General features: G+C 45.6%; 1 protein-coding gene across 2 annotated transcripts; it reads left to right on the top strand.

The window, feature by feature from the left end:
- The first annotated feature begins 2,006 nt into the window (after nt 1-2,006).
- Nucleotides 2,007-19,725, top strand: PITPNB (phosphatidylinositol transfer protein beta). 2 transcript variants are annotated; one of them, XM_039561090.1, is made up of 12 exons: nt 2,007-2,069; nt 3,049-3,079; nt 3,946-4,091; nt 4,710-4,801; nt 4,928-4,935; nt 6,103-6,177; nt 7,319-7,402; nt 13,759-13,836; nt 14,316-14,426; nt 14,957-15,079; nt 18,140-18,224; nt 19,061-19,725. In XM_039561090.1, the coding sequence occupies exons 1-11, from the start codon at nt 2,050-2,052 to the stop codon at nt 18,185-18,187; spliced, it is 816 nt and encodes a 271-aa protein (XP_039417024.1). In that variant the 5' UTR covers nt 2,007-2,049; the 3' UTR covers nt 18,188-18,224; nt 19,061-19,725. The 2 variants fall into 2 exon arrangements, with proteins under 2 accessions (XP_039417024.1, XP_039417023.1); XM_039561089.1 differs by lacking the exon at nt 18,140-18,224.
- Nucleotides 19,726-20,044: the final 319 nt, after the last annotated feature.

Here is a 20,044-nt window from a genome sequence, read left to right as displayed (position 1 = left end):
GAGTGGGGCTGTGGTGGAGCTGGGCTCAAGTGGTTTGTGTGTCCCGGGTCTGGAGTCAGCGGGATGTGGCTACTCGGTGATGGTGTCGTGTGTGGCAGGATGCAGCTGTAGACAGAGGGTTTGGGGTGAGCACACACGAGACGAGTGTTGTCCATATGGGGAAGGAGCAGCAGCAGGGACTGCACGCTGCCAGCGTTTTAAAAAACCAAATAAAGGAAAACCCTGAATGCTTGGGGAAACAGAGATTTACAACCCCCTCCCACTGTGCCCCAGCACAGCCCTGATCACTGCTGTGCCTCACGGCCAGAGCCAGTACAGGCCTGAGTCACCGTTCAAGGACTTCCATGGAAATATGTGTCCATAGGAAGAGCCTGCCGAGGGTTTTCCTTACAGCCATTGGTGTGGGGGAGGAGTGTTTGGCAACACTGAATTTTATCTGGATTTCTGCTCTCCTTTGTGTAAACGTCTCATTAGCTCTGGCTCCTGGCAAAGGAAATGCGGGGGATGGCTTCTCCAGGAAAGGGGAGCCAGGGGGCTGCAGAGAGGGTCACAAGTCACCTCTGGGGAAAAGGATGTGCCATGGGAACACAAGTGTGGAGCTTGTGGTTGTTTTTTTCTTGGCGGTTTACCTGGTTTTACGTTTGTATGTGCATTTCAAACAGAGGGAAAGCAAAAGTCTGCATGGCTGTGGAAAATGGGGAAAAAATGAAAGCGAATGCTCAGGAACTAGAAAGCAAATCAATATATTTAGAATACATTATTTTAAGTAAATCCTGTAGCTTTACCTGAATTACAATTTTTAAGAACCTCAAAGTGGAAGTATGTTCCCTGGCTGCTTTGTTCTTAGGGCAACATTTTGCCACAGGATAACTTAAATCGCTGTGGAAACCAGGATAAAGCCAAATTCAACACACAGAACATGCCTTGGGTGGTCCCATCCTCCTGCCCCTCAACCAGGAGCCTCGGGAGAACTTGTCCCTGCCAACTGGCTGCTGTCACTGCCCCAGCACCGAGGTACCGCTGGAATTCCTCTCCTCCAGGAGCGGTGTTCCAAGTTCCTCACAGCCTGGAAGGGCTCTACTTGGGGCTGATTTCAGTCTTCTTTCAATGTTGCTGAGCTTTTAGACCTGCAGACTCCTTTCATTTTGTATTTTTTAATGCCAGCTGAAGGTCGAAGCCCCAGCATGGCCGTACCTTGTGTGGTCGTTACTTACTCCTGTCGTCCTTCTTGTGACTGCGAGGGAGGCGAACAGAAATTCTCACAAGAGGGCGGCATTGGCCGCGGAAACCGAGTCCGCTACAGCTTCGGTGTGGTTTCATTTGCGTGGCAGTACAGGGGCACTCCAGAGTTAACAGGGACCCGCGGGTAAAGGATTTTGCTCGCAACAGATTGCAAAAAGGAATTTTAGCTTCCCCCCGCGTGACAGAGGCAGAGGCAGTGTCCGGCAGAGCGATGGTGCCCGGTGCGAGAGCGGGGAAAGGCCGTGGGGGACAGCGGGACCCAAGGCAGGGACCCGGGCTCCCCGAAATTCATCAGCACTGCAGCTTCTCACTTCCCACACGCTGGGAAGGCGCTGGGGTGACCCCATTCGGCAGCGGCGCCGGTCAGTGAGGGCCCGACACCGCGGAGCGGGCAAACTGCGGTGTCCGGCACGGGCCGTTCCCCGCCCGCTGGGCGGTGCGTAAGGCCCGTCCCGCTGCCGTGCAGGGCCGCGCTCGGTGCTCGGTGCTCGGTGCCCGGTACCGCCGGCACCGCGTCCCAGCCCGGCCCCGCCCTCCCTCCCCGCCGCCCCGGGCCCCCCGCCGGCCCCCCGCGTGCGGCGCCGGGCGATGACGTCACTACGCCGGCAACTACGAGCTGGCGATGCGCACCGGCGGCGCGTTTTGATTGGCCGCTGACAGGTGAGGTGTGCGCTCGCGGGAGCTGCGCGCCCTCGGATTGGCTGCGTCCAGCGCGTGCGCGCCTCCGGGCGAGGCGCGAGCGCGATTGGCCGAGCGGCGGGGGCGGGGCCTGGCTCGGGAGCGGCGCGTGCGCGGAGCGGCGGGAAGATGGTGCTGATCAAGGAGTTGTGAGTGGGGGCGGCGGGGACAGCCCGGGGCGGGGGGAGGGCGCCGGGGCCGGCCGGCACCGGGGCCGCCGCTATCGCGGCCGCCGGCATCGCTACAGTGACCGCCGCCGCCCCGCCCGGGCCGCGCCCCGCCGGGTCTCCCTCGGCCGCGCCCGCCGCCGCCGGGGCCCGCCCGCGCCGCTCCTGCCGTGGGGCCCTGGGGTGGCCGCTCCCTCCGGGGCGCGGGGCCGCTCCGCTCCTCCGTGCGCCGGGGCCGCCGTCACGGGAAGGGCCGTTCGACAGCGCGGGGACGCGGCCCGAGCGGTGCCGGGTGGTCCCTGCCCGGAGCGGGAGAGCCGCGGCCCCGCACCGGCAGCTCCTCGAACTCCATCCCGCGGGTCCCTGCGGAGCGCACGGGTCACGGGAGATTCCTCCCCGTTTTTCTTAGAAAGCAGCTCGGGTGGCAGTGGCGACAGCCCCGGAGTGGGGCCGGAGCCCTTCCCCGCTCCCGGTTCCCTGTTCTGGTGACACCGGGAGCTCCCCGCCGCTGGGTAGATCTTTCCCGTGGGGGCTCCTGCCGCAAACTACAAGCTGGTTTGTTTTTCTGTCCCACCTTTTGGCTGCTAATGACTGCAAAGTCCTGTAACTGTAGCCTCACTGGCAGTAAAGGTAATGTGTAGGTTCAAAAGTTTATAAACAAATTTAGCATAACACAAAGTTATTGTGACAGAGCTGGAAGTAGAACCCAGATTTCCTGGCTCTTTTGTGCAGCTTCTACCATCTTCCACCCCTTGTTTTTCGTTTTGTAGTGTGTCTGGCATTGAATTTCACTTGGGTTTGTTGCACTTTATCCAAAGCCTCCCTGTCACAGAGATTTCTGAAGAGAAGACTCGAATTGGCTCCTTTTGACACTTCTTTCTTGAACATCTGTGTTATATCTGTTATCTGCAGGTGAAGTCTAATGATTAATTTTATTGAATTTTCTCTTTTCCTCTTTCAGCCGAGTGGTTTTACCTTGCTCAGTGCAAGAGGTATGTCCTGATCCTCCCTGCTTTATTCAGGCTGAGGGGTGGGTGGGGATTTTGTGTCAGAAATCTGACCAGCCTGGGTCCAAACGTTCCCTGTGCTGTGGCTACCCTGCCTGACAGAGACAAGTGACACAGGTGTGAGCCCTGCTCTGGTCAAGGAATTCCCAAGGAAGCAAATGCAGCACAGAGCCCTGCGGTGTTCTGAGCCCTCCACTGCCAGCAGTGCAGTGGTGCCCTGGGGCAGCACATTACTGCTGATCTGGCACTGAGGGACTCCAAGCCTTTTCCTGAAGCCACAGGTGTAGGAATTGTCTTCCCAGATCTGAAGCCAGCAATTCAGATGGCACCGAGGTACATTTAAACGAGAGTCATGATAGGATGTCTGTCACGACAGGGCGTTGAACGTACTTCTGAGGGAAACATTACACTTGCTCTGCAGTGTGCATTTCCTGGGGCCTGGAAGGGCAGTATTTAGTTGGTTGAAAGTGTGAACTGGGAAGGCTCAGAGCTGGAAATCGGTCATCTCAAAATCTGTAAACTCGAAATTGATATTTCTTGATGCGGCAGAGAGCGACAAATACACTTTGCTCTTAGGATAGGAAAAATGAAGCATAACAATTATGGTGTGCACCAAAGTGTTGGGTTGTTGTGGAACACCCTGGGTGCAGACCTGGTGTTTGTGAGCTGCAGACAGGTGTTTGCCAAAAAGTTGTCAGAGTTTACTAAATATCTTTTATATGGTGTATTTTACTTTGTTGATGATCTTTTTTGTACTACTCAATTTTCATAGGAAACAGCTAATTTTTTTTTATGTGTTAGAAGTTTTGGCCAACTTTGGTGCTGACATTTGACTTCTCTTCCCTTTTCAGTATCAAGTTGGGCAGCTTTATTCTGTGGCAGAAGCCAGCAAAAACGAAACAGGAGGTGGGGAAGGAATTCAGGTCTTAAAAAATGAGCCTTATGAAAAGGATGGCGAGAAGGGACAATATACTCACAAAATCTATCATTTAAAGAGGTGAGAAGAGCCTTGATGCACGTTGTAATCCCTTGATATTGACCAAGAAATGTTTAAAGGTGAAGGTAGCCTTGCATTGTTTGCTATTCTGGGACACTTGCCTGTGTTTTCCTGCCACTTTGTAATTTGCTGAATTGTGCATGAGTGCTCTGGTGAGTGGGAAAATGTGAAATGCGGTGGATTTTAAATATGTGGGATATTTGTCTGGGACAAATTGTGTTTGCTTGCTCTAGACTGGAGTCAGAAATGAGTGAGACATAAGGTTCCTGCTGCAGGTCAGGAGCTGCTTGCCAGGGAGCTGGAGGTGAGAGCTCTGTGCATTGCTCTTCCTCAGCAGGTGTCTTTACTGCTTTACAAGAGGAAGGATAGCACAGCTTTCATCGTGATCACACAGCTCACTCTCAATTGCCTCATTATTACCTTTCCCTGTATTTTCTCAATTATGTTGTGATCAGGAAGGTTTTTGAAGTTCCTCTGTATTTCACTGCAGGTGACAACGTACATCATAACCCCTCAAATGCTTGGTTAGAATGTGCCTTTCTTATTGGAGTGGAAGAAACCAATGAGGAATTTCAGCTGGCAGAACTTTAAACACGTTGTCCATATTTGTTTTCCCAGTAAAGTCCCTGGGTTTGTAAGGATGATTGCTCCAGAAGGCTCCCTGGTGTTCCATGAGAAGGCCTGGAATGCGTATCCCTACTGTAGAACAAGTGAGTCTCCCCATGTGTGTTCTGTTGTTGGTGCTGTTATGTGTGAGACCTTTCAGAAACAATTGTATCTAATAATGCTCTGTGTTTTCTTTTCCTTTTCATTACACGTGTTTCTGACGACACCAGTTGTGACAGTGAGTATTTGAAATCCTACCAGTTGTATATTGGGGTTTTTTGAGATCTGTTTTGTCTGTTACTACCACTACAATTGCCTGGCTCCAGCCTTTCATATGGGCCTTGCTAGGACTCCTGGTGTAGAGCTCCCTGTTACTTTATTTGTCTGCATGTGGCTATAATTAGAACTGTAATTTGTCAGAGAAATGATTTCATTTTCATTTCTTTTATGCCTTTAATTACCATTACAGATGCATAATGTCTATCCTGGTAAGATATAATGCTAAAAAAAGTGGGGAGGGGAAAAGCAACGTATCAGAGGCTTCTACACTCCTGAATGCAGGAAGAGCAGTGAAATGGAATCAGTCCCTACCTGTCTGAAATGCCACTGCTGTCAAGTGAATTCCTGCCTCAGTTAAAAGGGGGTAACTGGAAATTTAAATGGATCAGCACAGCTCAGGATTTGGGTTTGTTTTTTTAAGATGCCTGGCAGGCACATCATTAAGAATGCCATTTTACATGTTTTGGTGACCTGTTTAATGAAAACTTCTAAGTTAAATGTTAAACTGCTTTATCTGCTCACTTGCAAACATGGTTTAGATTGTTACTAGGTGGATGTGACACGAGGAGTAGCAAGTGAGTTTGAACTGTTGAGCTTGACTCATCATGATACCTGTGCTCACAGGTGTGTGCCCTCTGACTTCTGGAATCAGCAGGGCTCTGTCATTGTCTTTAGATGAACAATTTGGTGGCAGCTGGACCATTATGATCCAGCTTTATGATTGTAATTGTGCTGTACAGTAACATCTAACTGCAGGATTAATAATTTGAAAATTCATTGAATATAGAGGTAAAGAACTTCAGGGTTGAGGAAGCAGGACAGCAAATGGCAGAGCTGGATTTCTACCTGGTGTTTGTGAGCTGCAGACAGGTGTTTGCCAAAAAGTTGTCAGAGTAGAGCTGGATTTCTTAAACATGACTGGTTTTAATTTAGTACTCACTGCTCTAGTTTAAGATTATCATGTACCTATTTCTGTGTGTAGGTAAGGGGGCTGTTTCTCTGGTAATTTAAGTAGATTGTGTTGCTAGTTGGAGATTAGTAGGGGCTTGTATGTAGATACCATTTATCTAAACTTAGAGCAGAGAGGTATAATCAGACTTGTGCTTTTTGCTTTTAATTCTTACAGAATGAATACATGAAAGATGACTTCTTCATAAAAATTGAGACCTGGCATAAACCAGATTTGGGAACAACAGAGAATGTGAGTTGGGGTTTGGATACCAAACCTTAATGCAATTGTACAATTAGTCCAGATAAAGTATTTTATACCTGGTAATGTTGGATAATTACTGCAAAATCAGGCATCTCAATGCCTGACCAGCGAGTAAAGCAGGAAAAGCATTTTTCAGGTCAAGCTGTCTCATCTAAGGAGGTCCAGGGACAGGAGAAGGGGTTTGGTTTTTATGTTTAGAGGTCAATACAGATGCTTGATTCTCATTCAAATATTTAAGTAACTTTTCAGCAAATCCTTTTTTTTGTTTCGTGTTCTTTTACCTTAGATGTGCTACTGATAGTTAGCCTGACAAGTTTATTTGAAAGCAGGTTTTACAACAGGTTTCACAAGACCATTGGGGTTGATCTGTGTACACTCTGCAGTTATGTGTTGAAGCTGCCTCTGTAAATTGTCCCAGCTGGCAACATTCTTGTTTTCCTGCCCAGACAGTCAGTTTGGTTCACGTGTCACTTCAGGAAAATTTTGATCTGTAGTGACAAACATTGATAAACCATCCAGAGAGGACTAGTTGTCAGTCTGTTTCCAGTGCTTGGGCAAGCTGTAGCCCTCAGTGTGCTGCACAGAGGGGGATTGTTCCTTGGACAGCTCTGCTGGCTGTAACTGAGTTTAGGTGTGCTGGACAGACCACAGGTGTGGAGCTGATTCTGTCCTCAGACCTTGATACGCCCTCAGACTACACCTGGTCCACCTTCAAGGCAGTCCTATGATTCAGGGAGCCTATGAGATCCTTCAGGTTATTGGAATCTGCATATTTGCAATTGGAATTTATGCAACTTCTTTCTAGCTCAAGAAGTTCCTGCAGATTGTGGAACGGGTAATGGTTCTAATCAGGGCTTGATTTCATTAGCGCTAACAAATGTGACAGATGAATACAGCTTAATCTTAAATCCAGGTTTCCTGAATGCACAAGAAGTGAAGGCTTTGTGCTGGTTTAAAATTGATTAGCGAGTGAATTAAACTGTAATTGTGGAGATCATTCTCTTTGAGAGAGGCAGAGGAAGAAAGGGTAGGTTTGGAGAATGCTGCCTTTACAGCATCCTGAAAAACTCCCTGGCACACACATGGTGATTACCCAGCATGGGAATAATTTCTTTTTGTTTTTTTGCAGGTTCACAATTTAGATCCAAACACATGGAAGAGTGTTGAGGTTGTCCATATTGACATTGCAGATAGAACTCAAGTAGAACCAGGAGTAAGTAAATGTTCAGCTACTGGGATTGGGATGTAGCATGCAGCTGATTCCACTTGAGCTGTGTGTTGATAGTGAATAATCTAAAATGGTGTGGATTTCACCCAACAGAGACATGAAAAGTGTCTTGAACAGAATCATTCATTTATGTGCCTGTGTTACTTCTTTGTTTTTACTGCTGATTTTTTCTGCACACCTGGATCTGCTGGGGCTGTTGTCTGGTTTGTTAAATTGTAACAGCTGGACTGTTGGATGTGCAATATTTTTTGGACAGTAGGGAGATGGTAGGCACTAATATGGAGACTGTGTTTGCACAATAAGTGTGATTTGGTTGTTGTGGTTGTGTGCAAGGAGAGGCTCTTTATACTATTTAACTGTTATTTTTTGAAAGTAGATACTTGGATATCCTCCATTCTGGGGAGAGGAGAGGACTTCCTTGGAACTATTTTCAGTACATTATCCTCTTTTTTTTCTTTTGTGTATTTGACCTACAGAGTATCAAAACTGAGTGCAGAGTGGTCTCATCAAGAGTCTTAAGTCTCTTCTAATGTTTCTGCATTTCTGTTTCCTTTTTATTAACTTCTAGCACCATTTCCACTTTTCGCAAATATTTTGAGCAGATATTTTCAGATTCAAACTCACAGTATAGCCCATTCTTGTGTAGGAATACTTGGGATTAATTTTCACCATGTGATTCAAGTTTTTATTTCCTTTTTATCTCGCAGAAACTCAGTTTTGCAGAGTCCTAACTCATTAACCAAAGCCTGGCTTTGTGCTTAAACTCTTAGCAGACACTGGTAACTCCGAGTTCCCTGCAGATTCATACCTGGCTGTTTACCTGTTTTCTCCTTCTGGGATTAGACATCAGGAATTCTCTGGCACCCACACTTGGAGTCTCTTCTGTTATAAAAGTCTGCATTTTCTGGCCTTTATCTTTTCTCTCTTCAATTCTAAAGACTTCAGGAGAGACTTTATATTTATGCTGATATCTTCATCAAGTTTAGGTAATGGAACTTGAATTTTTTTTTTTTTTTTTTTTGGAAGTTCAGCTACATCATAACAAAATTGCCAAGACTGATGTGCTGGCTTTGTGCCTTCAGAGAAGGCTGCTGGTCTTGGAAAGTAAATGTTCCCTAAAAAGCATCATCTGTTTTTCCTGTGTTCTATTTGTCCAGATGTTCTTTTCCTGCAGTTTCTGCATCTTTGTTCTGTGATAGTCAAGCAATAACCAGTTCACTCTGTGGGGTGAGGTCTGAAATCATGTGCTTTGTATGTTTTTTTGGGTGTTTTTTTTGTTACGATATTTGTTTGAGAATTATCATTCTAAGTGGCTGGGTGGGTTTTTTTTGTCTGCTCCATTTTTTAGGGAAAAAGAATAGTCAGTGTTGCCAAAGGAAAGTTTTATTTGTACATTTATCTTCTCAAACATAGTTTTACCTGGAAAAGCAGCTGAAATGTATGACCTTGGGTAACAGTAGAACTGAAAGAATAGAACTATGTATATGTATAAACTATAGAACAGAACTATGTATGTATAAAATCCAGCAATGTTGAAAAAGTTTTCATGTATTCAAGATGTATCCTTTTGTTCTGTGAATGAACCTTGTCCACCCTCCTGTGGTGCAGCAGTTAACTTGTTTCAGAGCTACAATCAGGATAAATATGAAAATACCAATTTCTTTAAGCTACTAATGGCATGCATGTGCTGGCTCATGCTCATTTAAGTATGTGTAGAAATAATGTGGGTGACATCTGTGACTTTCTTGAGATATACATTTAACCCTGCCGCCTTTTAATCATCTCCACCATGCAGACTGTGTCACTCTATGTTGTTTGTATATAGAAGTGACTTCCCAGGAGAGAAAGACTTTTTAAAGTGTAAGCAAAAATGAACACTCAATTAACATCAGAAGAGGCTGTGGTTTTTGGAAACAATTTGTAGAAAAGTAGAGTGTAGTGAAAACAAATTGAAAGTAGGTTTATAGCTATTTTTGTATTTAATGAAGACATTAAATGTTTTGTTTAGGTCGTAGTGGATCTTTATTATATTTCTTGAAAGAAAGTTCTAAAATTACGATTTTGTACAAATCAGATTACACATGCCTTAAGAGTTTGGATTTCTGTGTGCTAACCCTTGTTCTACAGTTTAAGGAAATATATTGGAATATAGGAAATGCTCTTCTGTAGTCTGCAAGGAAGTGTTAAAATATTCTCAAGTGAAAGAGCTTGATAGGTGGATCTGTCCCATTTCAGACTTAATTTATCACATGATAGGCAGCTAAACAGCTCCACGTTATTAGTGCTGAACCTTGGAATCATTGTGCAATGACATCCCATTGAACAGCCTATCTGTGTATAAATACGATGTGCTTTTAGTTTTTGCCCCTCTTTTTGTTTTCTATCCCTAAGTCAGGCTTTTGCATCCTGTCCTGGGTGTTTATAAATATTCATCTCTTCCAGCCTCCTTCCTGGAGACCTTTAACTTCTCGTTCAGGGCACGGCACCATGATGTGTGTCCGTGATAACCAGGCTGATTTCATTTCTCATTTGAACCTTGGCATTCTTTTAAAGGTGATTTCAGGCAATGGCTCCCCTGATAGCTGTGCTGTAGCTGCAGGACTCTTCAGGAGATGGGAGTGATTGCAAGACATTTTTTATTAAAAGCCATTTAGCTAAACCTACCTAAAACACAGGGCTGCGTGTCAGTGCAGTGTACAGTAGTGCTGGTGACTGTTTCAGTTATAAGCCATGGGAGTCATGCACTGAGTTGGGAATATGACATACTTGGATAAACCTGATTTTGATCATCTGTTGTGCTGTGAATGAGCACTCACAGAGCTGTGGATGATGTTGGAGGGAAGTGCTGGTAGGTGTTTCCTTCCACAGGAACTGTATGTGAGTTTTTGGTCAATAACACCAGTAGTATGTACGTTCTCTTGTTTAAAACACTAATGCAGTATTGAGCTGGAAAGTCAGAATTTGTGTCCACCTATCTAGCTAGTGTGATGCCACTCCATGTCCAGTTCCATTTTCATGGATTTGCAGATCAGGCATCAGACTTGGATAATTATACTACTTGATAGTGAACCATGAGTTCTCAGGAGCACTGTTACTACACTGAGCATGTCTAAAGACTGAGAATGAGACAGGAGAATGAAAAAGAAGTGCCCAGGTTCTGGGTTTCTTGTGATATTACTTTTACTGTATGTGGTTCATGGTCTCTCTTAATCATTCTTTATAATAGATGATTGCTGTCATGCCTGTTATATTGAGAATTTGAGCAGAAACTGCCTGTGAAATGATATTTGTGTATTTCTTTGAAATAGTTTTGCTCCTCTGTCTTGTTATGCTGCTGCCGGCAGATGTTTGCCTGTCTGCCTTTCCAGAGGGCTTCAGGGGTTTGAGCTGTAATATTTGCTCCAGCAGCTGCCTGTTTTTCTTCCTAAGAAGGACTTGTTGTTGTCAGGAGTTAAGCTCTTGCTGCACAGATATTTTCCTTAAACTCTGCAAAGAACTGTTGTTTATTTGTACTTTGGCTCTAGTCCAGTCGTCTTCCCTGCATGCTGGTAGGATCTGTGTGTAGAAAAGAGTTCCTACAATGCTCTCCTGTCCATCTAGGCTTTAGTCTATAAAGGGTTTTCCCTGTCCTTAACAAGATTTGGGTTAACTGAGTTCTAAAAGGTCTTGGTTCAAAGCTTCTGCCTCGAGCATAGAAAACGTTACCATGACTCATCTATTTTCTTGGAATTTCTCTTTTCACTCCTACGTTTTACTCATAGATAACATTTTCTTCCCCAGTGTTTCCAGCTGTGGTTATTTGTATGTGGGTCCTAAATGCAAGAGCACAGTTGGTTTTTACCAGTGTCCCTGTGCAGTGGGAGGTAGGATGACAGGTTACAGCATCACGTGGACTTGAGTGTCCCTGGGGTATCCAGACAAATCATTCCCCTCCATAAACCAGGCAGACCAAGGCTGCACATGTAGCTGAGTTGAAATGCCTCATGCCCCACACCACCACAGTGTGAGCTCTGCCTTGGCAGGATGTTCACACAGTGAAAATAAATTCGGGGTTGTCTCAATGCCGTACCTGGTTTTGTTTGCAAGTGGCACTAAGATGTGGGATTCTTGTGTTTCTGTTTGGCACAGGGCTGCCCCAAACCAGCAGCAGTTCTGCCAGCAATTAGTGACATAGAGCAAAATTGTTTGTCCATTGCTGTAGCCTGATCCACTTCCATGTCTTCCATCCAGTGCTTGAGTGAAATTTTTAGAAGGCAGTCATGATCAGTAATTTAAAACATTCAATATATTTCTGTAAAAACATTCTGCTGCAGCATTTGCATAGGTATCTTAAAGGTGATTTAAATGTAAAGAAGATTACTTTTTTTTTTCCACGCAAGGATTGTTAAAAAATAATTTTTAAGAAGCGTATCACATTGAGCCTCCAGGACAATGCAGAACCTGAGGATTCCAGTGGGCTGCAGCTGTCCTCTCCCACAGTATTTGGAAATAACTTGTGAGATGAGAAGTCTGCAGCTGGTGGCCAGCCCTGTGAGCTCTGTGGCTCCCTCGCTCCCCACAGGGTTCCCGGAGCAGTCGGTCTCAGACACAGCCAGTGGCTCTGGCTCAGTGCTGTGCTCAGTGCACTGGGAAGTGAGTCAGGGCTGAATATTATGTTCTGCTATGTATTTGCTCTTTGGGATGTCTGTGGAAAGGACATGTGCTTTATTACAGTGCAATCATAAATAAGTGGGTTTTACTAAAATTCAGGTGACAAATAGGGCTTGTAGTCTTTCTGCAGTTATAATAGTTCAAAACTTTAAATGTTTAAGTGTTTCTGTGCAGTGCTCGTGCTGGTTCTTTGGGCTGTCCTCTGAGGCAGGTGAAGGGTTGTGGAGCACCATGGCAGCCCCTGCTGAGACTGGCTGACTCTTGTGAGGGTTCTTCAAACTGGAATGTTGTTTCAGCTTAGAGGGAGAACTAGAGGAGACTCCTGATTTGTGGAAGTTCATAAAACACTGATTAGCAATGGGATTGAAATGTCTTTACTCACTTGGCTGCTTCTAGGAAATACCTGCTCAATTCCTAAAATATATGTTTGAGTCCTCAATATGGAAGTTTGTCTGAACACCTAGTAGTGCTTCCTAGATAAATTAGGGTTTCTTCAGTCTGTTTTAATATACAGTGTAGGTAGGTATGTTAAAAGAACTGGGAGCAATGAGAGAAAACTGGGGAGAAGAAAGTGTGACAGCTGATGTTCTGTAAGTGAAATCAGATTCCTCTGAGAGGACTTCCCAGATTTTTCAGCTCCATTTGGCTTGCAGTAGGTTTTTGTAAATGTCAGAATGTCTGTGGAAGCATTAGCTGTTAATATGTGTAGCTTTTCTCTGTGGATTCAGAATTTAGTCTAGAAGTAGCCTTTGTTTTTCTGTGCTGATGGAAGAATATGGAGCTGAAAACTGATGTGGTCTTGAGCAGCCAGGAGCTGCTTCTTTTGGAGGTGTTTCTTTCACTCCATGTTCTGCAGATTTTGTCCTCACTGTAACTTTATTTAAAAATGAGACTTTAAACTTTGCTAAAATTTCTTGGGCTTTTCTGTAGTACCTACCAAGCATTTGTTCTGCTTTGAAGCAACTTAAATTGTTACAGTTGGGTTGTGAGGGTGTAATGGTAATCTCGCATAAAGGTTTTTCATCTACACTATAAACCTTACTTGTTTTCACTGAGCCCAGAATTTTTAATCCTTTCCTAGTTTCCATGGCAGCATCTTTATCAAATAACCATTTTCATGCCCCTCATCAGTAAATTAAGTAAATCCATCTGTTGGAAGCATTTGTCCCTTTCAGCTCTGTACCCATTGGCTTTCCCCCCATACACAGGGGGTGAGCAGAGCTGTCCACAGTGAGGCAGTGCTGTGTGGGCTCTGCCCCTCGCTCAGGCTGGGATCTCAGAGTTTCTCATTGTGTGAGGGAGTTGCTTCTGCCTTCTTCCCTCGTGTTCTGCCTCTTTCCCTGCTGTTCTGCCTCCCCAGCAGTGGACATGTGTTGCAGCCTGAAAAAGCATTAGACTCTGGTTGCTGAATTACTGCCTTCTCCTCCCCTCAGGGGTCACAGACCCTGTGGGACAGTGCAGATGTCACAGTGTGCACAGCACAGGGCAGCTCTGGCCTGGAGCAGCCCTGGAGAGCTGTGGTGTTGGAAGCAGGTGTGATGGAGCCATGGAGTCAGCCTGGCAGCTCTGCTGCACCCATCCTGCTCCACAGCACTCAAGGAATTGGTTTGGCAGCCATGAGCAGAAGCTTAACACAGTGGGATATTGAATCTGGTGATGTTTTCTGACTCTCAGAGTGTTTTATATTACAGGACTACAAAGCTGATGAAGATCCTGCATTATTCCAGTCAGTTAAGACGAAGAGAGGACCTCTGGGGCCAAACTGGAAGGTACTAGGAACTGTTGTTACAGCCTGATGAAGTCTTTATCAGTGAAGAATGAAGTTCATGGTTCCTTCAGAACTTGGCTCAACTCAAGTGAGGAACAAATTTCCTGTGGCCCACCACATCCCCTGTGTGGCACCCCAACAGCTGTGCAAAGCTTGCCAGTACCCTGTGCCAACCAGAATCTATCCCAGGAGGGAATGGGCTGTGTGTGCCACACCAGAGATCCCCACAGGAACTGAGCAGCCCCTGGAAGTGAATCACAGGGAGTCTTCCAGCAACAGCCCCAAGTTTCTGATTAGAATGTTGTTTTTCTGTAATAATACTTAGAATTCTATTTTATTATCATAACAACATAGTTAAATTGAATTGTTTTACTGCAAATTAATGATATTATTTATCATCCTAAAACACTAATTAGAATTATAATTTCTAATAATTAAACTTTTAAAGTATTAAAACTTCTTTTCTATTACCCCAAACAGAAGGAGCTAGCAACCGATGAGGAGTGTCCCAAAATGTGTGCTTACAAATTGGTGACCATCAAATTTAAGTGGTGGGGACTGCAGAACAAAGTCGAAAACTTTATACAAAAGGTGAGTACTTCTGCCTTGTGGGGCTGTGTTGATGTGGGGGGTTGAGCAGGAACAGCAGTGCAGTTTCCTGTTGCTCACGGCCAGGCAATTCCTGTCCATTTCCTCAGCCAGTCAAACCATTTATGTCTTGGTTTGCTTCAAGTGGGGCTTCACTGGTAGTACCAGAACAATTCTCTACCAAAAAAAAAGCACAGCGTTCAGGAATTGGCTGTTCTGGTTTGACTGCTGCCACCTTGGAGCTGGAACAGATTTTAACAATGTTCTTCATCATTTTCAAGTAATGTAAATGGCTGAGCTTTCTTGAAACTCTTTTGATAGTGGTATTTGTTCATTTTTTTTTCCATGTTAAAGCATTTGAGAAATGGGGTGAATTTAAATTGGATCCAGGGGTGGGGCAGGGGCTGAACCTGTAGCAGTGTGAAGCAGCACTCACCTGAAGATTTTTAACTCTTCAAACTGAGCTGCTGCTATCACTTTCCAGCCTTTAACAAGTCCTACCTATGATCTAATGCTTGTTTATCTTCTTAAAGCAAGAAAAAAGGATATTTACCAACTTCCATCGCCAGCTGTTCTGTTGGATTGACAAGTGGATTGAGCTGACTATGGAGGACATTAGGAGAATGGAGGATGAAACCCAGAAGGAGCTGGAAGCGGTAAGAACGCCTTTTTGTTAAGGCTCAGGTGTGTGTGCTTCTACCTGCAGATTTAGCTGTTCAGAAACTGAGGCAGGTTGTGTGGTGTCCATCTCTGTGTGTGTGTGTGTGTGTGTTTGAGCAACTGCTGATGAGCGTTGTGGCCCCCTGAGTGCAGCCCCATGTGCTTCAAGCTCCTGCATTCTGTGCTGTCAAGCTGCAAGTGGCTGTAAGGTAGGTAGCTCTGATGTCATTAAATGCAGGATGTCTGCCCTGACTGCCTCTGTGTTTATGGCACCACACCCATTGCACAAAGTCCCATTCAGGGCTTTTTTGTCACTTGGTTGGAGCTCCAAGCTGTCACTGTCCTGTTCCATCACGTGTCTTGCTTTGTTTCATTTCTAGTCATCACTAGATCTGGTTACTTTCTCTCTTCAAACATGTTTTCAAGCAAGTTTGTGTCACGTGTCAGCTGTTCCACTTCTGATTAGCACACCAAACCAAAGTTTTACTTCCAAAGAGAAAGTCAGTAAAATCAACTGAGATCATGTCAGTTTTCCGGCTTTAGTGGCTGTGAGGACCAAATCTGTGTGGCCTGACGTGTCGTGGGCTGATGTCTGGGACAAAGCTCAGACACAGGGCACTGTCACTGCTCTTTCCATTCAGAGGTAGAGGACCACCACAGGGTGGGAAAGAAGCTGTCTTCTGTAGAGTCTTTCCAGAACATGACCTTTGGCATGAACCTTTCCCATGTTAAATCCTGCTGGCATTGTGCAGGTTTTTTGCAGTTTGTGGATTTGCAGTTGTATTTCCTTCCCATTTTGACAATTGCTTCATGCCCTAAACCCAGTCAGGTTACCCAGACAGTTCCAGTGTCTTGGTTCTTCCAAGACACAAAGTGTCTTCAGCTACAACTTGCTGTTTGTATGCTTTGACTCATTCCAGACACCTCTAACCTGGTTGCCCAAGGCTTCAGACCAGCTGTGGACAGGGGCCCTGTGACACATTCCGTGGTCTGTGCCTGGTGCATCTTTGCTATTGGTACCAAGCCAGCTGCAGCTCCTCCCTTCCCACTTGTGCCCTCCAGGGACTTTCCAAGCTGTGGAACAGCCTGTGTTGTGTAGGGATGTTTCCTGGGTTTGGAAGAAGTGTTTCTTCATGGTCCTGTGCTGAGCTGGTAGCACCAAACGTTCTTTTCCCATAAGCTGAAGGGTTTGGGTCAGCAGCCCCAGAATGTGCTTTGGATGAGGTTGGTGTTCACTCACTCTTGCAGACCTTGTGCTCTCTCATGGGCATTTGGGGATTTTTGGCAGTTGTTCTCTCAAATCACGGGGGTTTCTTCTTGAATTCTGATTTATGCCTAATCCTGTTCGTAGAGCCACCTGTTGCCAGGTGTCTGTGAAGGAGGAAGCGTAACAGCTGTCCTCTGTAGACTGATTTTTGCCAGAAGGGTTCCCTTTTGCACTTTCATAGTTCTTCATTTGGACTGAAACAGACTTTATCCAGTTTCCCTGAGCAAGGGTAGTGGCAGTGAGGACTGCACACCAGAGGTGTGCTGGAGAGAGGCAGCAGAACCTGACACACCTGTGTGCCTGATGAAATTGTCCCTTTGTGTCTCTGTGGACTGTGGATGTTTTGTTTCACATTTCTCACTGGTAAGTAGCTCCTTTTCAATATTTTTTTTTCCAAAATATTTGCTGCTCTTTTAGTTCTTACCTTAAGCCAAACCCAGCTCACATGTCTCTGGGTGTAGCATTTATCCTCATTCTTAAACATCAAACGTATTTACTTAATATTTTCTCATTTTGCAAAGGCAAACAGTTTTTTGCAAATAGCTTGTTGTGCAAGATGTTAGTGTCAGGAATTTGTGTATTGTTGAAAAAGTTGGGTTGTTTTGGTTTTGTTTTTTTTTTTTTCCACAAGATAAATGTATTGATGTTACACTAACCCAGATTTCTGTGGATACTGTGAAATGTGAGAGGAGTGGGGACCTACTATCTTGGGGTTTTTTCAATTGTTGCAAGAGGGGTATCTACAAACACCTGTAAATGATGTGATTTCAATGGGTTCAGTGCGTTATTGGAGAACAACCTAAGGGCAAAAATGTCACTGCCAAATAATATGAATGCTGGTTTTATCCAAAGTAATTTGTCATCTTGTTTCATATTCAACTACTCCATCCATTGTGCTCACCAGTAACTGCCATTACATCCCCAGTACACCACAAAGTGTGTTTTATGGCCAGGACCTCTGGGAAGTGAGTGCTCAGGGATGAGGTGCTCAGTGTGACACAGGTAACATCCATGCTCCTGTCCCTGCAGAGTGGTCAGGGATGGACAGGGCTGCACTAGGCAGTTCTGTGATGCTGAGAGCTAAACCAGGCACAAAGCAGGGCTGGCAGTGCATGTTCTTTCCCACACAGTGTCCTGGTACTCTTCCCCTTCTCATGAACACCCTTTCTTCCTTCTGCTCTGAGCTGGTCCTTCTCTGGATTCTGTGCACATTCCAGTTCTTTTGTTGCTCCTGTGCTTCATCTTCAGTCGATTTTTATAGTCAGGATCTCTGCTTTTTTACTTTCTGTTACTCTCTGAATCCTCATCAGTGTTCTTCCAGAGTTCCTCTATCCCAGTCCATCTTTTTCTCACTGTTTATGTTTCACTTGGTGGGTTCTGTCTCTGGCTGCTGGAGATGAGAAGCACCTCTGCTCCATGAAACATGCATCAGCTCATCAGTGCAGAGTAGGAAAACATCTGGTCCAGCCAAAGCCCTGTGACCAACCTCTCTAATGCCTGTGTGAGGGTAGAGATGCCACACTGGGTATCCTGAAAAGTGATTCCATGCTGGAGCATCGTGGCCTTGGTAGAAATCCAAGCAGCATTTTTTACAGTTACTCTCCAGTTCCCAGGTCTCCTTGCCAAAAAGAAATGCCATGCCATGTCCAAACCCCCTGAGCTTTAGCTGGTCCTGGCCCTGGCTAGGGAGAAGCAGTTCCTGGCCCTGTAGGTCATTCCTTCTCTCATACTAACACGGTTCTAGCGCGGCAGGTTCTGTGTGTGGAGCTCACCTTTTATTTCACTTCAGATGCGTAAGAAGGGTTCCGTTCGAGGCACTTTGGCTGCGGACGTCTAGAGGAGTTCTCTGTAGGTTCTGAGGCAAAGCGAGCTGTGTAAGTCAACTGCTGGATGGAAAAGGAGAAGAGGGATTAATGTTCTTTTGGATGGGAATTGCTAGCAGAAATCATCTTAATGTCCACATAACCCATGTGGGCCTTACCTTCCTCCTGCTCGGTAGTGTGGCGATCAGCAGGTGGGACTGACCCATGGTGCCCAGGGCACACCAGGTGGGCACTGATGCAGGTGCTTGGACCGGGGGCAGAATTCCTGCTGGTGCCTGATGCTTCCCCAGCACAGACACCCGAGGTGTGGGATGTGCTGCTGTCGTGGCGATGGCACTGAGCCCTGGTGCCCAGCCCTTCCGGACTCCAGTCAGACGCGTCAGCATCGCTCTGCTGCACACGCAGTGGCAAAGCGATCTGTAGACTTGGTCCATGTCACTTAGGGAGACTGTGGAGCGTCACCTTCCACCTTCAGTTCTTGAAACCCAGTTCCACCTGGTCTTTACAGGCACTAAACTGTGTTGGAGCCCTTACTGCGGGAGCAGATTCTCCAGGAGTTACAGGCTCTTGGTGCTTGTGCCCAGCACTTTGGTGCTGCTGTTCCTCACAGGGACTGCTGTAACATCCCAGCCCCAGGGTGCCACTTCCCACTGATCTGTGTGGGCTCCCCAGTGAAGGGAGCTGCTCCCACCCCTGGGGGCAGGTCCTACCCAAGGACAGCTGCCACTGAGATTCCCTCAGGAGCCGGCATTGCTTTGGTGTGACTCTCAGTCCCGGTGGCGTTCTGAGTCCCTGTCCTGCTTTTCCCTGGAGATAATCTCCCAGCCTGTTTGGAGCTCTGTCTGAAGAAGCTGCTAATGCAGAAATTGCCCTTCCTCTCTCCACAGCTGCGTAACCAAGGCCAAGTGAGAGGAACGAGTGCTGCCAATGACGAGTGACGACGGACGGACGCCGATGCCGGATCTTGGATGTGTGTGTGGGTGCATGACTGTATATAACTACACACACACACATGCAGACAGAAGGGGTGGTTACAGTGTCTCTGGGTGCTATACCTGTCCTAGCAAAGATTCCAAGGAAACTGCTTTCATTATGTATACCCCAAGCAAATAAAAAAAATCAACTGAGTAGTGTCATTTAAAGGATGAATTTTGCTAACTGGTATGTTCATGAATGTCAATACTGGACCAATTTCTGCCCTACTTGTTTTCTCTCCTGTCCAAGTCACTCTGCTCTAACTCGCCCATCTCTCATTGTAAAGGGACACTCAAACAAGTTAATTTCAGTTTTATGTCTCCCTATGTGATGAGTTTTTGGAATAGGAACAATGAATGTATTTATAGCTATTTATTTCTGGATTGTCATTATCCTCTAGTCAAATCAGAAAAAAAAATTCTATTAGTGGAAATTGGAAGACTTTTGCTGTTGAGTAAGTTTAACCCAAACTTTACCCACTCACTGATTTAAAAGAAAAAAATCATGTTTTATTGGACTTTTGTACATTGAAATGCTAACGTTTTTCTTCATTAAAATTGGCAAGATAAAGGAAAAATGGCTTGTGATTTATAAAGTAATTTGCAACTTGAAATTTTCCAGAAGCTGCTTTTTAGACAAATACACTGACAGTACCTGTAGAGCATTTTCCAGTCTATCTTAGGCTGGGTAATGAGGACAGGGACAGCCCTTCCCTCCAGGAATACTCCTGCCAGTGCAGTGGCTGTTTTCCAGAGCTTCTCTTTAGAACCCATGCAAGCGGTCTGGATTTTACACAGAGCAATGGAATATAATTGTGATTTTAGCTGTTTTCATGTTGGGAATACACTTTGGGAAATGTAGACTTTCAGTTATGATGACAGTTTCAGTTGTAGCCC

This window comes from Corvus cornix, chromosome 15 (assembly GCF_000738735.6).
Source record: "Corvus cornix cornix isolate S_Up_H32 chromosome 15, ASM73873v5, whole genome shotgun sequence".
Lineage (NCBI taxonomy): Eukaryota > Metazoa > Chordata > Aves > Passeriformes > Corvidae > Corvus > Corvus cornix.
This window is presented reverse-complemented; position numbering and strand designations above follow the sequence as displayed.

What these genes read in the sequence shown, in the direction of transcription:
- PITPNB (XM_039561089.1), top strand. Translation starts at nt 2,050, where the DNA reads ATGGTGCTGATCAAGGAGTT. An exon ending in GAACTCAAGTAGAACCAGGA is followed by an intron (nt 7,403 to 13,758) that starts GTAAGTAAATGT and finishes TTTATATTACAG; the next exon opens with GACTACAAAGCTGATGAAGA. An exon ending in CTCTGGGGCCAAACTGGAAG is followed by an intron (nt 13,837 to 14,315) that starts GTACTAGGAACT and finishes TACCCCAAACAG; the next exon opens with AAGGAGCTAGCAACCGATGA.